General features: G+C 27.7%; 4 protein-coding genes across 8 annotated transcripts; 1 reads left to right on the top strand and 3 right to left on the bottom strand.

Annotated features, from left to right (window-relative positions):
- Positions 1–436: 436 nt before the first annotated feature.
- On the bottom strand, positions 437–1638 carry LOC103580688 (uncharacterized). Its single transcript, XM_008562536.3, has 2 exons — positions 1031–1638; positions 437–687 (listed from the first exon to the last, which is right to left on the bottom strand). Exons 1-2 carry the CDS (start codon positions 1550–1552, stop codon positions 502–504), a joined length of 708 nt encoding a protein of 235 aa, XP_008560758.1. The 5' UTR covers positions 1553–1638; the 3' UTR covers positions 437–501.
- A 62-nt stretch (positions 1639–1700) lies between these two features.
- Positions 1701–3165, bottom strand: LOC103580689 (uncharacterized). Its single transcript, XM_008562538.3, has 3 exons — positions 2690–3165; positions 2311–2598; positions 1701–2251 (listed from the first exon to the last, which is right to left on the bottom strand). The coding sequence occupies exons 1-3, from the start codon at positions 2814–2816 to the stop codon at positions 1866–1868; spliced, it is 801 nt and encodes a 266-aa protein (XP_008560760.2). The 5' UTR covers positions 2817–3165; the 3' UTR covers positions 1701–1865.
- A 1856-nt stretch (positions 3166–5021) lies between these two features.
- On the bottom strand, positions 5022–10051 carry LOC103580687 (coiled-coil domain-containing protein 1). Of its 5 annotated transcripts, none has more exons than XM_008562534.3 (7): positions 9990–10051; positions 8964–9058; positions 8658–8852; positions 8547–8570; positions 8082–8171; positions 6700–6868; positions 5022–6635 (listed from the first exon to the last, which is right to left on the bottom strand). In XM_008562534.3, the coding sequence occupies exons 2-7, from the start codon at positions 9037–9039 to the stop codon at positions 5354–5356; spliced, it is 1836 nt and encodes a 611-aa protein (XP_008560756.1). In that variant the 5' UTR covers positions 9040–9058; positions 9990–10051; the 3' UTR covers positions 5022–5353. The 5 variants fall into 5 exon arrangements, with proteins under 5 accessions (XP_008560756.1, XP_008560753.1, XP_008560754.1 ...); XM_008562531.2 differs by lacking the exon at positions 9990–10051 and adding an exon at positions 9767–9916; XM_008562532.3 differs by lacking the exon at positions 9990–10051 and adding an exon at positions 9767–9916 and having other exon boundaries at positions 8964–9055.
- A 2728-nt stretch (positions 10052–12779) lies between these two features.
- Positions 12780–15967, top strand: LOC103580686 (uncharacterized). The gene is made up of 4 exons (XM_014440532.2): positions 12780–13466; positions 13561–13788; positions 13935–14142; positions 14659–15967. The coding sequence occupies exons 1-4, from the start codon at positions 13397–13399 to the stop codon at positions 15209–15211; spliced, it is 1059 nt and encodes a 352-aa protein (XP_014296018.1). The 5' UTR covers positions 12780–13396; the 3' UTR covers positions 15212–15967.
- The last annotated feature ends 814 nt before the right edge of the window (positions 15968–16781 follow it).

The raw sequence follows: 16781 nt of genomic DNA, 5'->3' as shown, positions 1-16781 counted from the left end.
AATGATAAAAAAAAAAAAAAACAATGATATTTTATGAGCGTGTGTACGATTCGTGATGTCACAAATCATCCGACAAAGTTCATCAGGCTATATGTTAAAACGTCAATCAATATATGAATAATAGTAATAATAATAATAATTTTTTAATCAATTATTAACAAATCAGCTGTCAGCTATATAAGCGCGAAAATTATTTAATAATTTATCAAACGTAACTGAATGAAATGTGTTGAATGTTATACATATTTAAATATATATTAAAAATGATATTTTACAAAATTCAAAATTATAAATTTGATTATTGTTTAATGCATATTGCTGTTGTTGTTGACGAGCTATGGAACTTTACTGAAAAACTATTTAAATTTTTAGTGACGAGAGAAATCATTTCGTCGTGGATTTGTGAAAATGGTTTTGTGTAACATTTTAAAATAAGTAAGAGGCATAGGATTTTATTTAAAGTTAACAATAACTAGTACAATTGAAATAAATAATTGTTAATTAATAATATTCATCGCTGTCGTCATCATCGTCATCATCTTCATCACTTTCATTGTCGTTATTATAATCTTGCGCATTATCTTCTGGTGAATCAGGTAAAAATTCTAATTGTCCTAATCCTGTACCATCTTCTGGTCGGACAATAGCTACACCATTAGCTCCAAGTCTTATACAATCTAATCCAGCCTAAAAAAATATTATTTCCTTTTTTATTATTTTATATTTCTCAGTTTCGAAATAACTATTAATATTAAAATTAGTTAATGAAAAAAAATTTTTAATGTGGGGAAAAATGAACTCTAGTGAATAAATTAATTTTCTACTTAGAATTAAAATCATTTATGAAAACAATTATTAAATTAATTGATAAAAAAATTTTAATTAAATTATTAATAGTCAAATTTTGAGAACTGGTTTAAAATTTTAAATTTCAAGTGGCCCAACTTGTCCTACTATTTAAACTGAAGGTAACATAAATATGTAAAAAATTTAGCGAATATTAATTAATAAAAAAAATAGTCAGCTTTACCTTAACCAGAGTCGTGTCATCGAACTTTCCCTCCATACTAACGCACATATGTACATTACGTCCTTGAAAATAAATATTGTAAAATCTAACGCAAGCCCTCACCAGCGGAATACGAGGAAAAGGAACACAAATAGGCCGCGGATTTTTACCGGATACGCTTCTTGTATACAATACGCGGTCGTTAAACATTATTTTAGCCGTAAAACTGAACTCGTCTGGATCATAAGTTACTTCAACACACGCTTTTTGTTTCCATCTGTCGTACAATAATTTTGAGCAACAAGAACATAAACCGCCGCCACATTTACATGCTCTTTCATTATTTTCTGTCGTCGTAGCAATAGTCGTTGACACTATTGCCGTACTATTTAAATTATTCGTACTTGATTGTCTTAAATAAGTGTCTGTTACATTTTTCCATTCATCATGTGACTTATTTATTATAATTGTGTTACTTATATTTTTTAAAAACAATAAATTAATAATTACTGTTGTCAATAAAGTGTTAAAGTATCGAGTCATGGTAAAAATTATTTTAAAAAACTATAAATATTAATTTAATAAAAATATTAATAAGTGAATCAAGTGATTTCAACGACGTACAACACACGACTGTTCTTGAAAAGATGATGGCCTCATTTTACTAAAGGAGAAATTTAGGTTTACGATTATATATATCATACAACTCATTATTTGCTCACCTTGTGTATTTAGTTAACACTTTCCAGTTCAATTTTTAATTAATTTTTATTCATAAAACTAATGATTTCCACCATACATAAGATAGTAAATATATAAATAAATAAATAAATAAATAAATAAAAAAACAAATAAATTATAATTTAAGACTACCAATTTGTTGTTCGTCTTCAGGTGTGACGTTTGAAAAATTTGAGGCAACTATTTGATCAGCCGGCTCAAAATTAACTTCATCATAAACTTCCGGTACTAAAAATCCAGGCTTTGTTGGATTTAAATTTGTTTCAACCAATGATGTTGGCTTATGATTCGGGGATGTTGGTGGTACCCATGAGACACCATCAGTTCCTACTTTAACACAATTGAAATGAAGAACAAAAATTGGCCAGGATGTAATACGAGTTTCAAAATCCATACATGCGCGTACTTTATTTTCAATTATACCGATATCGAAGACACGAACACAGAAACTAATGATGGGAAAAAAACTGAGTGGCATACACAGCGGTGGAGGATTTTTTCCTGTAAATTTAATTATTATAAATATCATAATTAAAAATATATATTTTGGTTTTAATTACCAGTTATACGCTGCTTCAGAACTTCATTATCGTTAACAATTAGATGGAAATCCATAGCAAATTCTTCAGGAATAAGTGTTATATTTGAACAGGCCTTTTGGTCAAAATTGAAAAACTCTAAATTGACACCAGCGCAACACCCGCATGTTAAATTATTGCAATTACACCCGACACCACGCGATACATATTTTAAGGGTGACTCTGGCAGCCTTTCTGTATCATCAATCTCAAGTTCAAATGGTTGACGACTCGATAAATCGTAATAAATTGATTTCTTTGGCATTAGCACTGAAATTTATAAATTATTTTCATACAAAAAAATATTTAATAATTTTTATTTAGAAGTAAAAAGAAAGATATAATTAATTTTATTACTTACGTGGAAACCTTTTAGTTAAATTTGTATCTGTTGCGTTAGATTCGACGCAATCAAGAAATAAAAACACTGTTATCAATAAAAAAGATAAAATAGTTAAACAAAAGTGAAACAGTTTTGAAGTAAACATTGTGAAATAAATAAATTGAATGGTTTAAATAAAATGAGATGAGATGCAAGTTAAGTTAGTGTATGATATGCTAACGAGTGCTTGAAAAGTACTGACGGTTTACCCTGCACTGTCTGAGAGTAAACTTTATAGGGAGGATGCCATTCGCACATCAATACACACTCCCTAAGCAAAAAATAAATAACTTTCCAGTGAAAGTTTTTGCGAAGTGCTCTTTAGTCTCCGAATGGTTGTGGTCTTGCTGATTTATCCTCTTCATGACACACATACATTTACAATTACAGTATTTATAAATTAGTTTTTAAAATATTATTTAAATCATAGCAAAAGTCGACTATTTCATTTACAATTCAATTCACTGTCTTTCATTTTTTAATTTAAATAATTTACTATTGTTGTGGTTAAATTATGATTTATTTATTATAAATTCAAGTTGATTGTTGTTTTATTTTATTATCTAGTATAACAATAAATTATATTTTTTGTAATTTATCATGTTAGAAATTTATTGTCTTTTATTTAAATTTATTCACTTGTAATTCGAATTTGCACTTTTTAAATATATATTTTTTTTTTTTTTACGAGTAAAATTTATTGTGAAATATTAGAGTAAAGATCTAAAGATAAAATTTTTTGGAGTAATACATAAATTATATTGGTATTAGTTAAGTAAATATTAAATTTTTCTGTAAACTCAATAAAAATAAAAACTTATGATCGTAAAGAATAAAACTGAGGTTTTAAATCAAATTTTTTTATTAAACAGATAGCGAACTTGGGAAATAAATTTTTAGTTTCAATTTGAAAACAATTTCTTCATAACATATAATAATAAATTTATTCATACTATTACGTTCCTGTGTAATTTATTAAATAAATAAATATAATTTGTTTAATTATTATTTTTAATTTATAGTTTCTGATCTGTTTGAACGGAAATTTCGCTGATAAGCATTTTTAGAACTCCGACGCAGTCTAATCGTAAACAAAACATTGCGCCTACGTAGATGAGAATTGGACTGCCTCGACATTCCTCTAAGGATCCTAAGATGTAATACTATTAATTTTTTTGTATACACGGAAAAAAAGAATTTTTAAAAATTAGTGTTTGAAATTACAACCCGGAACCTGGGTGTCAATATTGAGAATTTTAATACTCCAAACAATAAATTTTTTAATATGTCATAAATTTTGAATGTTTAAGTTACGATTTTTAAAGTTCAAGTATTCAATTTTCCTGCATAGACAGTAAATTTTAATATTTATCCTACTAATTATTTACGTTTGAATTATAAATTAAAGAATTATTATATAGAATGATAATATTTATTGATCACTTTATCATTATAGGATAGAAGTACCATTTGTGGCCACTTTAGGGCAAGTATTGGCCACTTAAAAAATTTTAATAAAATGATACGTACGTCACGCAAAGGCATACTTACTTTTTTTAATTCATACAGACAATTTTTTTACTGTATTAAAATTAAATTTTTTTTTTATACTTTTTCATCAGTTAAAATAAAATATTAAAGGTTCAAAAATAGAGCACCCGCCACAAATGGTACTTCTATCCTATTACATGTCGTTTCTCAATTCATATAGTTTTTTTTTTCCGTGAATAATTATGCAGTGTCAAAAGAAAAGCAGTGAGTCGAAGGACTCAGGAAAGACTAGTACTCTGCTGAATAAAATCTATCAGTTTGCGTTTGCTCTTCATTAATTATTAAATAAACCCCACAATTAATTTTAAATTAATTTACCCTTTATTTTGGGGCTCCGTTTGGCACCTCAATATTTCTCCTATATCTCCGGTATTTTTAGGCGCAGCTACCGGTTGCCCAAGATAACTATCCTAAATACTGAACGCTGACACCAGCTGCCCCATTCTTTAAAAACCTTATCCTTATATTTATATAATAATAACACGGAGGATAAAGACAAATATCGGTATCGGTATCGGATCAATTTTAAATCGCGATATTTAAAAATTTATTAATTTACAAAATAATCGATGACCAGGACCCACTGGGGTCTGTTGACACCCCAGTGAGGCCCAGTCTAGACTATATTTATAATAAACAATATAAATATTCAAATAAAACCAAGAAATTTTCCGGTATGTCACAATACCAAATCTATTATCTGTTTTTTACAAAAATTATAATTGATATTTATAAGATAATTAATAATTATAAGAAAGAATATTTTTTAAATTAAATATTATTTTTATTTTTAATACATAAATACATTATTAAATAATTTCTATAAATAATAATTAATTAAATAAATATATGTATATTATTTTACAAGAGTTAAGTGATTTAATTATGGCTGATGACCTATAACTCGTTTGCACGTCAATAATTTAATACTACACAAATTAAAATTTTTTAGAGCAAATGAGACATATTAATACCACTAGGAGTAGGCATTCAACTCACAATAAATATAATTTTCTAAAAATTTCCGGTGGTAAATTAATTTCAATCTAAAAAATTAATAAATAAATAAATAACAAATATCAATTAAATAAATTACAGCCTCATTACTTTACTCTGTCTGCCCCGTCTCGCAGGCATTTTTCTTCCGAAAAAATCATCAATATTTTCATACTCATTATCTTTCTTCGAAGCTTCAGTCGACGTGCTACCATTTTTATTTTTTTTATTATTATCATCATTGTCATCATCAATCAAAGCAGATATCAAACTAGTTTCTTCTTCCTCATCGTCATCATCCACATCATCATCGTCATCATCTAGCAGATCTTCTTCACTAACTTCTTCATGATCATTATCATGATCAGGTCTTTTGTCGTTACCTTCCGCAGAAGTGGTTTCTTCATGTTTAACATCATCATTTTCCTCATGATCTTCAACATTTTCCGTTTCTTCTTCCTCTTCTTCTTCTTCATCATCATCATCTTCATCATCATCATCTACAGCCGTACTCAGTAGGTCATCATCTTCTTCATCATCGTCATCAACATTGTCATTAGGCTTGGGAAGAGGGTCCGGCTTCGCAGGTTTAACTAAAGGCTTCTTCACATCATTTTTGATAGCATTAGCGCTATTTGAAGTAATACTCGTTTTCTTATCAGTAACACCGACAATTATTTTTTTAATCACTGGAACTTTTTTTACTTTAACCACTTGTTTATTATCATTCGACCCTGCAGCTTCTAATGGCTGCTCTGTCTTATTTTCATCTGTTGTCTCACTTGTACTGGAGCTGATTTCTAAAGCTAATTCAGTAGCACTCGATTCAGTCATCGGTTCTTCTTCAGCGCTTGGTTCCGTAGCATTTTTCAAAGAAATCTCAGTTGAACTGTCTGTTTCACTAATTAGCCCAAGTGTTTCTGAACTGACTGCAACCGTCGAAGTTTCAGCTTCAAGTTTAGGTGCTTTAGTAGTTGTGCGACTTACTATCGGTTTTGCAGTTGTCGGTTTATTAATAGTTGGAACAGTTAATAACAATGGGGTAGCAGTAGTTGGTTTCTTCTTTTCAGTTTCATCGTCATCGGTAATTATATCAAGGAATGCATCTATGCCTAATGAATAATCATCATCATCATCATCGTCGTCGTCGTCGTCTTCATCTTCATCATCAGATTGTTGATTTGATCCTGCGACTGCGGTATTTTTTGATGGCAATTGATTAATATCTTTTTTGTTGTCACTGTCATCAGAAAAATCAAAGAAGGAACCAAGATCATCATCATCGTCGTCGTCGTCATCGTCATCATCATCATTTTCATTTAATACAGTCGGAGGGAATGCTTCTGCAGGACGTAATTTTAGACCATCTGGGCCAAAGCTAAAAATATTAAATTATGTATTTATATTTTTTTTAATTAATTAATTAATTAATAAATGAATACCTGAAGCAACTAAGACGAAGTGATGCTTCAACTTCATAACTTGATTGTAATTCTAATCCAAGACACGCTTTGAAATTATCATCAGATTCTCGTTCAACAGAATATATTCTTCCGCAAAATTTCGAGTAACCACCCGGCATTGGTACACAAATTGTACGCGGTTTCTTACCTTTAATTGAATAATTATCATTATCATTATTATTATTATTATTATTATTATTATTATTATTATTATTATTATTATTTTAAATTGCGCATGGTCAAGTTGTTATTATATTTTTGGTGTATTTTTATTGTATTGAAAATCTCAAATATCTTTACGAATATTATATATATATATATATATATATATATATATATATATATATATATATATGAAAGGAAGGGAAAAAAACGAGGTACTTCAGGAAATATTGAGATTTTGGGGACTCAAATACGTTAAATATTTTTTTTTAATGATATTTAAAGTAAATAGGAAAGATTTTCGGTTGCCATTAAAAAAAAATTTTGCATTTTTTTCGGGCAAAATAGGGTACCCTTTAAAAAAAGAGAAAACAGAAATTTATGAAAATTAGATAAATTTGATAAAAATAAAATTTTTTTTATAAGCAATTTATATAAGTGAAAATTAAATTTCACATGATCATTAGATTCAAAGGAAGAAAAAAAAATTTTTAATAGTTCTGATCATAAAACAAAAGTCATTAACATTTTTCGGCTTAAGTCTTCGATTTTTGAAAAGCGTCGCTTTTCTGGGTAAACCTCGTAACTGCAAAATTATAATTTTTTAAAAAGTCGGTCAAAACATCTACTCTGCTACACGTGCGTTAATGAAAATATTAAAATTCAAAAGTCTCTCGAACATTCTGTTATAATTTTTTAAATTTGAAGTTTTTTTTACGCAATAGCACTACTAAATAATGTTTTTCATTCATAAGTTTAATCATGAAAAAAAAGTAGTTACGAGGTTTACCCAGAAAGGGGACGATAAGTTTAACAAAAAAAATTCAAAATAATTCTCGATTATCTTCACAAAAGTCATTTTGGAATATTCAAAAAATATTATTTTTTATAGAATTGTAGAAGTACCCCATTATACCCCTATCCCATTTTGCACTTCTCTCCCTTATATTAATATATATTCAAAGACAATTTAATAATAAATTTATTAATTTTTGTGAGTAAATTCAAAGTTATAATAGAAAGCAGTCGAGAAAAAATGGTGGTTTGACACGATATCAAAAGACCTGGGTTCGAATCCCGGACTAAACCACCATTATTTTATCTCGGTCCCTTTCTATTATAACACTGAATTCACTCACAAAAATTAATATTATTATTATAATTACAGTAAATTATATAATAATTAAAAACAGTCTTACCATTAACGACCGTGTTTGTCAAAAGATTATCACCGAAACTTAATTGTAGTTCCAAATTATCTTTCTCGAAGTATCTTATAGAAGCACATCCTAAAATAAAACACAAGTATGTTATGAGAGAAAAAAACTTATGTATTTTCATTATGTGTCTAAGTTAATAGCTCAAGTTTTTTTTTTTATTAACTTCATAACGGTAAAAATAATTCCGTTTACCATTAGCCCATTAACTAACTGTTTTTTAAATGTGAAGCTCAAATAAAGAAATTGCGCCGCATAATTATTTTTTTATTATATATCTATAAAAATAATTAAACTACTTTATGAATAGAAAACGTTAGAATTTTTTTAATCAAAAAATTTCTACCGTTAAAATTTTTAATACCCAAGAACTAAGCAAATTAAATATAAAATATTATTCCACACAAATAAGCGGTTATTTTTTAAATTAAAAAAAATTTTTTTTACCATTATTTTTTTTTAACGCTGTATCTAAAAATTGTAAATACGGTTTTTTAAAATTAGTATAAATTTTAATAGTTGTTACATTCAAATTTAATTAAAAACAAAAAAAAATACCTGGTCCTTTTAATGAAACAACAGGGATATGAAAATCGCGGCAACATTGACAAACATCTTTGTCGCAAGTGCAATATTTATTAAGACTTTCCGTAGCTTGATTTAATGACAAAATAGAAACACCCAAATTTCCTTGTTTCGCTCTTCCTTCAGTAGCTCTGATGACTCTTCGCAAACTGGTAACTTCATCTCGATCTAAAAATAAAAACATCAAATCAAATTTATAACAATTTCTTTTATTAAAATAAACATATTTTTTTTTCCAAGACACAATTCTTGACTTAAAAGTAAACCATAAAAACTTACCGATAACTCTTCCATAGGCAGCGAAGGCTATTAATAAAAAAATCAGCAGCAACTCAAACACCGTAGACAATCGCATTATTATCTTCTTTTATCTTCTAAAAAATAATAAAACATAAATAAAAATGAACAACTTCTAACAGAGAACAAAGTTAAATCCACGGTCCAAAGAATTTATTTAAATAGTCTTTTAAAAAATTTGAATAGCAGAAAGATAAAGGATGTTAATAATAGAGTAAATAACAAAAGGAATTATTTCAAGCAGTAGATTTACATTTGATTATTGTTATTGTTTTTTATTTTCTGGTTCTGAAAACCATCTGATGCTAAAGAGCATTACTACAGAGGATGACGTGTCGCGGATTGTAACAAACGTTTTTTTTAAAAGATCTTACTCGACTCTATATACATTTACTCGTGACTACAAAACTTAACAGGTTGGCCTACATCACGGTCACGGTCAAAGCAACTTGAGTACTTTAGTGCTTAGTTACAATCCTCATACATCACTCTTATGGTGCTACGTGTCCAATTTAATTACCATTATTATTATTATTAAACTAAGAATGGTCAACTTGTTGCAATTTATTGCACGTGCAGTTATGCATTTATCTAGTTCTTTAACTTCCGGTAACACGTTACCATAACATGAACTTTAAAAAAAAAAATAATAATTCAATTTGAACTTTATTTTAAAAAAATAAATTACCAAAGGTTCTAACTTCCGGTACTTAAGATTTTTTTGTTAATAAAAAAAATTAAACTGCCGATGAAATAGAATTTAAAAAATTACAATAAAAACTTACGTGATAATTTAAAATAAAAAAAATCTAAAGCGTTAATAAAAACTTGAAAAAATAATAAGTAACACCTTGGCGTGATATCCTCACGGTTAAAACTCTTTTAAAACTGTTAATCTTACGAAGTCGAATGCCCAACTGAAGATGCCACCCGGCTCCCCTCCCCCTGGTAAGGTAGCTCTCAAAGTCGGTCACAAACCACCACCACTGGACATAACATTATACTTACCGTAGTTAATTATTAAGCATTCTAATGTGCATCTAGGCAATATAAATAAGACTTTAGTTAGTACGGAAATGAGAAAGGATTATTAGTACAGGTGCTGTGTCCATTATGTATATATAGAAGTAGAAAGACCCAACCCAACCGAGTTGTCTTGTTCCAACTGATTACTTTGTCATTACATTACATGCGATGTCCAATGATGGACATCGAAATGTCTAACTCGATGCAATGGTATGCCAATCAATGTTCAATCACTCCACTGATAGGCCGTTGGACATTCACTGTTATTTTTTATTTTTATTTTTATTTATAGTTTTTTTTATGGTCTCCAGAATTTATAGAAACTTCACTGATTTGGGTTCGACTCCAGTCGAGTGACGATTTAAATTTTTTAAATATTTTTTTTATGACCAGGTACCGTATAATCGGATAAATATAAGCTGATATTTGAAAATAGTTATAGTAGAATGGATTTAGTATTTTATTTGGAGAGACACACATCGTCTACTACCTTTCTCTGGTCAGTGGGTCGAAGAAAGTAGTGGCCCGAAGCGGTTTACCTTGGCTAATAATCTTTTATCGTACTCTGGAATCCAGTATAAGGAAAAGTATTGTCCTGCCTTATTTATTTTATAACACTATTATTAATATTTTTATTATTACGAGCAACCTACAGTCACTACGTGACTGACAGAGTATTACTACCAAATTTATTAAATATCATTTTAATTTAATTGTTTATTTAAATTTATACTCGAAAATTAACTAGAATTTTTTGTTTATTTATATTATCGTTGAAATTTGATGAGACACATCTCATTATAAACTCGCAAACTTATTGATTTCGGTGATTGTATAATTATGGATTCTTGAAAAAAAATCTACACGGTCAAATTTTTTTTTATTAGTCTTCTAATATATTTTTCTTCACTGATACCCAATTAAATCTATTCAATTTTTATTGTCATAGAGGACATGGCATAGACTAAATTTTTTTAATTTTCTCTTAATTATATATAATAGTTATATATATATTCAGTCATATTCAGTGAGACAATAATTCAAATATTAATTTATTTGAAGAAAATAAATACGATCGTCTGTTTTTCCCGCGTAATTTAAATTTTATTTGAGTAGAATAGATAAAGTGATTTATCTCGAAATTTGGATATAAAAAATTCAAATCATATAAAGACACGAATTCAAGTCGAGACCTTTTTAACAATACCAAATTTAATAACATTAATTGATTCTACACTGTAAAAAGAGCAGTGTTAAAATGAAATAACACCCGTATAGGCGGTGTTAAATAGGTATAAAAAAATTCCTCGTATAGAAATTAGAAAAAAAAAAAAAAATGTATTACGTGTAAAAAAATATAAAAATTTAATGAATATGATCTGGAGGAAATTTCAATTTTGCTACGTACTTATTTAAATAATAATTTATGTTGTACGAAATTTATTTAAAAATTACACAATTTTACACCCGCCATTTCAATCACTAATAATTTAATTAATTAATGAAAATACTAATTAACTGTAGTGATCGAGTAAGTAAAAATATTCACAAGGTTAAATATTTTTAACACCGAAAAATGTTTTAACACCAGTAAAGAATATTTACGCCGGCAGCGGTGTTATTTAAACACCACTCGGTGTTGAAATTTAACACCAAAAATTTTAACACCTACTTCGCCTGAACTTACCACGGTTTTTGTTACATTGTGTCATATAGATATGATTGGAACAAAATTTTTCTTATTTTCTCAATAATATAGATTATTATTATTATTCATATTATTATTATTGTTATTATTATTATTAATATTTGTATATTAATTTATCAATCGACGCTTTCATCTTCCTTATTCGTCATCAGGTTTTGTTATTTATAAATATACAAAAAATATAAATCACTTTTACATTTTGACCCGTCAAAAATTTAATAAACATATTTTATAATTAAATATTTATTCAAAATTATAAATTTAAATTATTTTTTAAAAATTTTTGGAATGCTACATAAAACGTAAAATGCAATGACGTAAAATGAATTAAATATTTAAAAATAAATAAATAATTTTATAAATTAAAAGTTCATTAAACTTTAGAGAAATTTTTTTTCACATCAAAATTAAGTAATTAAATAACTACAAAAAACAATAAAACGTTAATTGATCTCCTTCGGTTCCAACTTGATGTAAAAAAATTTTAATCAAGACAAAACCATAGCCATTTATTTTTTATCGACATTCTACAATACTTTATTAAGAAAACTTGACCATTAAAATAATAATAATACTGTGTCAATTGAAAATAACTGTCTAGCATTAGTCTACTCGTAATTGAAATTAGTAAGAGATTTGATACATTTAAATTACAAAAGTATAAATAGAAATAAGTATATATATATATATATATATATATATATATATATATATATATATATATATTTATATACCATACAATAATAAATAATAATAATAATAATAATAATAATAATAATAATAATAATAATAATAATAAGTAAAAATAAATATATGTATATATAAACGTAGGAGTGTGTTGGGTCGAGACAACTGGTACCGGGTTCACAAGAAGAGGGTCACCCGGTAACCTAAATGAGGTTCTTTGCCCGTAGCCTCCAATCCCTCTGCTTAAACTTGAAAATAATCCTCATCCAATGACGTACTCTCACCAGCAGTTGTCCACCAATAAAAATAAAATATCTCATGTGTGTAGACATCCAACACCTTGATACCGATGATCGTGTATTATATCGTCGTCAAGCGTATCTTAATACAGACAATGTCAAGTCAGATTTAGTATAACATTATTCCTTATATACTTGACATAAAATTAAAAATTAAAATAATCCACACCACTGATTCTTCTTCTTCCTCTTCCACTTCCTCTTTCTTTTTCTCTTCCTCATATCCATGTATGTTATTCACGGTTTATTAAACCCGTAAATTTATTTTTATCTTTTATTATAATTAAATCTCCCAATATAACCCACTCTCATTTAATATTTACCTCTACTCTTATCTGCCGGATGGGTGTTGGGTGTGTTAAATATATTTTCACCATTTCCTTCTCATTTAACACTTATTCTGACAGTTGTCTTGGTACTGGGTTTGCCTGAGTTTGGTTGGTTGGTGGGCGCTCACCAGGAGTGGCGCCGATCCTTAACGCTTATTTGTACCTCTTTCTGCCTTCTACCTTATACCTGGCTACCTTCTCTTCTCTTGATTCTCTCGAGAGACTCTTGAGAAGTCTGTCTGGGTTGTATTGCTGGCTGACTGGCTAACTGGCTGACAGTGCCTGTGGCTGTTGTGAACTAAAAGACTTAACTTAAGATCGTGTGTGCAGTTGTAAGTACACTTTTGTACAAGTCACCACGAGAGTATGGCCATCAACAAGTTATTCGTATTTCTTTCTTGTGCTATCGTTGCTGTATCGTCTGCTGGGATACTTGGTGAGATTTATCATTAAACAGTGTTCTATACTACTTTTTTTTTTTTACTCTAAAATTTATTCATCATTTTATTAACGATAATTAAAAATAACAGAGACACTGTTGTCATGGGATCTGCATGAAACAGAAGGAAGATCATCGATGCCGCAGTCAAAGTGTCTTTGTCAAACATCCGGTTGTTTGTGTTGCGTTGATCTTAATTTAACCTCGACAATCGATCTCGGTGGACCGGCTTGTGTTAACATTAAACAAAAAGAAGATAACGTATCATTAAATCTTAATTATGGAGACAATCCTGTGCACAATGCGACTATAAAGATAGGTCATTATTACAATTATTTATTTTATTTAAACTTAGAAGAAAGTATATTGTGATATATTAATAAATATATTTGTTATTGTTATTGTTATTGTTTTTTTTACGTGATACAATGTAGACTAATGTAGTTTGTTTTATTATTTGAACAGCGGACGCGGCTAACAAACCGACCTGTATGAATCTACTTTCGGATTTGGCCCAGTTGTGCGCCAAGTTTACGTCAATCAAGCGGCACGACCAATCAGATTACGATGGTTGTTTGGTTATTGAACCAGCATTGATGCGCACACCACAGGCGACCTATCATATTGGTTGCTTTAATTTTAATAATAATGTTAAACAAATTCAAAGTACACCGTAAGTATTGTCTGTATGTAAAAAATTTTGTGGAAAAATGGACCCTGATAATTTTACACGAATGTGTAGTGTGAAATAACGGTGTAAATTAATTATCCGTGTAATTTTAACAGTGTAATCTACTTTTTTTTACACGATTCCGTGTTACTCGTTGTAGTTTAAATTAATGAGCAACAAATTTTATTTAGATAGACAAAAAAAATAATTTCAGCTTGAAAAAAATTTTTGTCTCCATTTCATAATTTAAAATTTTTCTTGCGCAAAGAAATCTTTTTTTTTTTCTGTGTATTAAATAGTATTTTGAATATTTGAATATTTTTATCATTATTTTTCTTAACGTAAAATTATTACGCTTAATAGCGTAAAAATTTTTAATTCACACTGTCTAAATTTAACACAATATTTAGTGTAATTTTAACACCGAGTAATTTACACTACACCGAGTCCAAAAATTTTTAATTTTATTTTTTTTTTTTCATTTGTATTAATAGTGATAATAAATAATTTGATATTTAGCATTGAAAGTACTACAGAAACAACCGAAATACCGGAAGAAGAAGATGAAGATGGGATTAATACAGATGCGTTAATAGCTGCAGTATCAGAAAGCGCTGAACAAGGCATTGCATTTTTTTCACGATGGCTCGGCCTCAATTTCAATCCAGGATTAAACTTAACTAGTAACAATAAAGTACAAGAAGTTGCTGCTTCACGACAAGAAATAAGTTATGATAATAACAACAACAAAAACAATAATAGTAATTATAATGATAATAATACTTCAACGGTACGTAATGGCCGTATGTTTGATCAGTATCTGACGCCACAAGAAAACAGTGATGAGAGATTCAAACAATTACTAAGTGCACAAGATAATATTGTTAAAGAATCGGCAAGAATTGGGCACGCGGATGAAGGCAGGACGACTTTTGTTTATGCTCAACAACAAAAACAACTCAAACAACAGACAGTTGACAGCCCACATAAAATAAATCTCCCTATTGTACCGCGAGAGTCACGTCGCGGCGGACGTGCTTACAATATTCATCAGCATGTTAATGAAGTGTGACGCTTGAAAGATTCATAATGAGAGATATTAAAAATTGATATATTTGATATTTATTTTAAATATATATATAAGAAAAAAAAAACCTCAAGACAACGGAATTTAAAATAACGTATAGGATTGTAATAATAATAATAAGTATGATAAGCAATAGAAAGTGGAATTAGGATTCCAGTCAATCGTCATGTTAGAAAGCTATACTTTAGTCTGGATGATAAATCGATTGGTTTTAAATTTTCATTTCTGTTATTCGTGCTATTCATTATATTATCATTTTTTTTTTCTGTAATTTGAATACAATTGAAAAACTTTCGACGTCTTAATCATGCGTATAATTTTATGACGCGCTCTATTAAAAAAAAAAAAACATGTAATTTTTATTGCCGACTCAGTAATCGACCCCACTATTTTTTGGTAATAGAAAATATCCGCTGAGTTTTTTTAATTAAATTTTATTGACCCTATAGGTTGATGAAGAAAAATATAAAGAAATAATTTAACGAGTGATAATTAAAAAAAAATATTTTCATTATTAATAGTCAATATTTAAGAGTTCAAAAAATATTTAACTATAAAATTTTAAGACCTATAAATGATATATTTTTTTCATCAACCTGCAGATGAGTAAATAATTAAAAAAAATTAAGTTGATTATTCACAGAAAAAAATAGCTCTATAACTTCATAATGACCAAAAATTTGTAGACTCGCTGAAAGCACATAAATAACTTGACAAATAAAACTTTGTATTTTTCCAGTCTTTAATAATTTGTAATTTTTTGCGATTTTATTTTAAATATTTTTCTTTAAAGTTGTTAATAATAATTAATTAGCGTTTTATGTTAGATGTATTGTTGTGTATTGATCAATAAAAATATTATTGTAGAAAGTAGCATTTTAATTATACTCAAAATTTCATGCTTTACATTTATTTTATCATTATTGACATATATATTTATATATATATTTTGTTTTTTAATTAAATATTAAAACTAAACTACTTATCGGCATCGTTGCACATTTTTTTTAACATACAATCTACAGCACAAAATTATTATTTAATCATTTCATTTTATCAGCTAAGACGCGTAATTAATAAACATTTTTTTTCGATATGATTTATTTATTCTTTTAGAATAAAGCACCCGTTTTAATTATTGCATTAATGGATAACAGATATTTGCTTTATTTCGTCCCTTCTACAAACTATTAATTTTTAAATTTACCATTTTAAGTGGAATGTTTAAATTTAAATAATTGTTTTATTATTTTTTTTTTGGAAGACAAAATCTATTGGCAGTTGATTATAATTTATTTAAAAATTTTCTACTGGACGTCTATTTCTTTTATTTAAAATCTATATAATTTTATATTTTTTTGATTATAAAAAATTATTTTATTTATCTCAGTTAAAATTATATAAGAAATATATAAAATTGTCATTTTTTCATTACCTTATAAATCTATTTATTTAATTATAATTAATTATTATAATTAATAATAATAATAATTATAATAATAATAATAATAAAAATAAAAACTAATGATATAATTATTTAAAATTTTTGTCATAA

The sequence above is a fragment of the Microplitis demolitor genome, chromosome 3 (assembly GCF_026212275.2).
Source record: "Microplitis demolitor isolate Queensland-Clemson2020A chromosome 3, iyMicDemo2.1a, whole genome shotgun sequence".
NCBI classification, from domain to species: domain Eukaryota; kingdom Metazoa; phylum Arthropoda; class Insecta; order Hymenoptera; family Braconidae; genus Microplitis; species Microplitis demolitor.
This window is presented reverse-complemented; position numbering and strand designations above follow the sequence as displayed.

What these genes read in the sequence shown, in the direction of transcription:
- LOC103580688 (XM_008562536.3), bottom strand. Translation starts at nt 1,552, where the DNA reads ATGACTCGATACTTTAACACTTTATTGACAACAGTAATTATTAATTTA. An exon ending in ATGACACGACTCTGGTTAAG is followed by an intron (nt 688 to 1,030) that starts GTAAAGCTGACT and finishes ATATTTTTTTAG; the next exon opens with GCTGGATTAGATTGTATAAG.
- LOC103580689 (XM_008562538.3), bottom strand. Translation starts at nt 2,816, where the DNA reads ATGTTTACTTCAAAACTGTTTCACTTTTGTTTAACTATTTTATCTTTT. An exon ending in TTTAACTAAAAGGTTTCCAC is followed by an intron (nt 2,599 to 2,689) that starts GTAAGTAATAAA and finishes TATAAATTTCAG; the next exon opens with TGCTAATGCCAAAGAAATCA. An exon ending in TCTGAAGCAGCGTATAACTG is followed by an intron (nt 2,252 to 2,310) that starts GTAATTAAAACC and finishes TTAAATTTACAG; the next exon opens with GAAAAAATCCTCCACCGCTG.
- LOC103580687 (XM_008562534.3), bottom strand. Translation starts at nt 9,039, where the DNA reads ATGCGATTGTCTACGGTGTTTGAGTTGCTGCTGATTTTTTTATTAATA. An exon ending in TGCCTATGGAAGAGTTATCG is followed by an intron (nt 8,853 to 8,963) that starts GTAAGTTTTTAT and finishes TTTTATTTTTAG; the next exon opens with ATCGAGATGAAGTTACCAGT. An exon ending in AGCGTTAAAAAAAAATAATG is followed by an intron (nt 8,172 to 8,546) that starts GTAAAAAAAATT and finishes GTTTTATTTTAG; the next exon opens with GATGTGCTTCTATAAGATAC.
- LOC103580686 (XM_014440532.2), top strand. Translation starts at nt 13,397, where the DNA reads ATGGCCATCAACAAGTTATTCGTATTTCTTTCTTGTGCTATCGTTGCT. An exon ending in ATCGTCTGCTGGGATACTTG is followed by an intron (nt 13,467 to 13,560) that starts GTGAGATTTATC and finishes TAAAAATAACAG; the next exon opens with AGACACTGTTGTCATGGGAT. An exon ending in CAATGCGACTATAAAGATAG is followed by an intron (nt 13,789 to 13,934) that starts GTCATTATTACA and finishes TTATTTGAACAG; the next exon opens with CGGACGCGGCTAACAAACCG.